Source organism: Trypanosoma rangeli, assembly GCF_003719475.1.
Source record: "Trypanosoma rangeli strain AM80 chromosome Unknown Tra_15.4_contig_00178, whole genome shotgun sequence".
In the NCBI taxonomy this organism is placed as follows: Eukaryota; Euglenozoa; class Kinetoplastea; order Trypanosomatida; family Trypanosomatidae; genus Trypanosoma; species Trypanosoma rangeli.
Genome location: NW_021705920.1, coordinates 4,494 through 6,094, shown reverse-complemented (window position 1 = coordinate 6,094; position 1,601 = coordinate 4,494). Strand labels below are relative to the sequence as shown.

Below are 1,601 nucleotides of genomic sequence, written 5' to 3'. Positions count from 1 at the left end.
ATGTGGATCGTGCGGAGGAGCTGTTGCGCCTTTCCGAAGCCGATGCCGTGTCACGCGAGGCTGCCACGATTGAGCGGATCCACCGAATGACTACATCATGTGTGGGTGTAGGCTGTGACGATGGGTTGCTGCGGTCGTATGAAGGGAGAATCGCTGCTGTGGTTGATCTTTTCGACCCAGGTGATTGGGAGGAAGTTGGAACTGCTGCTGGGGTCCTTGAAATCTTCTTGTTGGCATTCTGAGGTTTCGGCTGTTTCATTGTTGTCCCCGCGGTCTGTTATTGGTGCTTCATGTGATAGAGGTTTTGTTGGGTTGAATAAGTGATTTTTTTACTTTGAGTTTAGATCGACCTTTTTTTTTCCGTGTACGTGTGCGGGTGTTATTGTAGGTGTAGTTTGTTTGTTTCTGTGGGTGATGGGGGATGAATTTTCTTGTTGCTGCTTTTAGAGGTGTGGGTGCGCCGTTTCCCTTCACGTCCCTCCCTCAGTTGGCGGGTGGTGCTGCAGTGATTCTTTTCCTCTCTTCCTTTTCTTTTCTGCTTGCGGGCCATTTGCAGCTGCCAGCGGCGCGATGGTGTTAAGCATAAAGAGCGTTCTCTACGGTGCGCACGTTGCTCCCCCGCATGAGGGAGCGAGCAGCGTCGACGTTGATGCGCGGAAGGGCGACGTTGTTCTTCGCGATGGACTTACGGGTGCGTCGCGGTTTCGCTTCGACAGTGTGACGTACCATCCCTTCCATGCCACGTTGTACGAGTCCGTGTTGGCACGACGGGTGGCGGAAAACTTTGGCGGAGGATGCCCCTATGCCTGCGACGCCCCTCCGTATTCGATGCACGCTGCCATCATCCACGGGTCACCTCGCCGGCACTCGGAGGAGTTGTTCCACGCCGTGGTGCTTTTGACAGTTGGCCACGCCCTCGACGTGCTTGCGGAGACGAGTGTGGGCCACGTGCAGCTCCATTACAGCATGGCGCGTGTGTACTCGTGGGGTGTCACGGACGTCTTGAACCAGCAGGTTGTGGCCAACCGCCCCGTTGGCATCTACACACATGCCGGGAACAAACGCTGTCGCCCTCAGCTGCAGCACAACGTCGTGAGCTCTCGCAACGATGCGGGTCTTGCCACTCTGTTAAAACAGGCCTGTGCGGTTCCTGAAGGTCATTCATGTATTGTTTTTAGTCTTTTTGCCAAGGTGGCGGGAATGTCGGCATCAGGTGTCTTCACTATTGCCCTGTTGCCGCAGCTCAGCCAAGGCAACCTGGTTTTCCAGGTCGATATGCATGTGTTGAGGGATCTCATCTCCGGTCACCCCGCACCCCACGACAAGCCGTGCTGGCTGCTCCATCACCTCATGCCGTCACGGGAGGTGCGCAGCCTAGCGATGATCACCTGCATAGCTGGCGACCACACACTGCACCAGGAGAACTACCACAACTGTGTGTACGGCTCTCGCTCATTGGGGGAGAGTGTAGGCGACGTTGCTGACTGTCATCTATGCCAGGGTTCTAATACTCTTTGGGGGTGTATAGGTTTGTTTCCGTCTCGTCAACCCGTTCAGTTTGATGGAACTCGACGTTTTTGTTCTCCACTGGAAACATTGCC

At 55.2% G+C, this 1,601-nt stretch overlaps 2 protein-coding genes across 2 annotated transcripts in view, besides 1 other annotated feature; both read left to right on the top strand.

The window, feature by feature from the left end:
- The window catches only part of TraAM80_05463 (uncharacterized protein), a gene marked incomplete at both ends in the record, with an annotated part of 516 nt that extends 443 nt beyond the window's left edge, over positions 1 to 73 (top strand). The window contains one exon of the mRNA XM_029382342.1: positions 1 to 73. This exon is cut by the window's left edge and continues 443 nt beyond it. Within this exon, the coding sequence (XP_029237849.1) occupies positions 1 to 73 (73 nt within the window).
- A 436-nt stretch (positions 74 to 509) lies between these two features.
- Positions 510 to 537: a sequence feature (A-rich).
- Positions 538 to 570: 33 nt separating this feature from the next.
- On the top strand, positions 571 to 1,599 carry TraAM80_05462 (uncharacterized protein; the record flags this gene model as incomplete). The annotated part of the gene is made up of 1 exon (XM_029382341.1): positions 571 to 1,599. A coding segment is annotated over one exon (1,029 nt), but the record flags the coding sequence as incomplete, so codon positions are not given.
- Between the last annotated feature and the right edge of the window lie 2 nt (positions 1,600 to 1,601).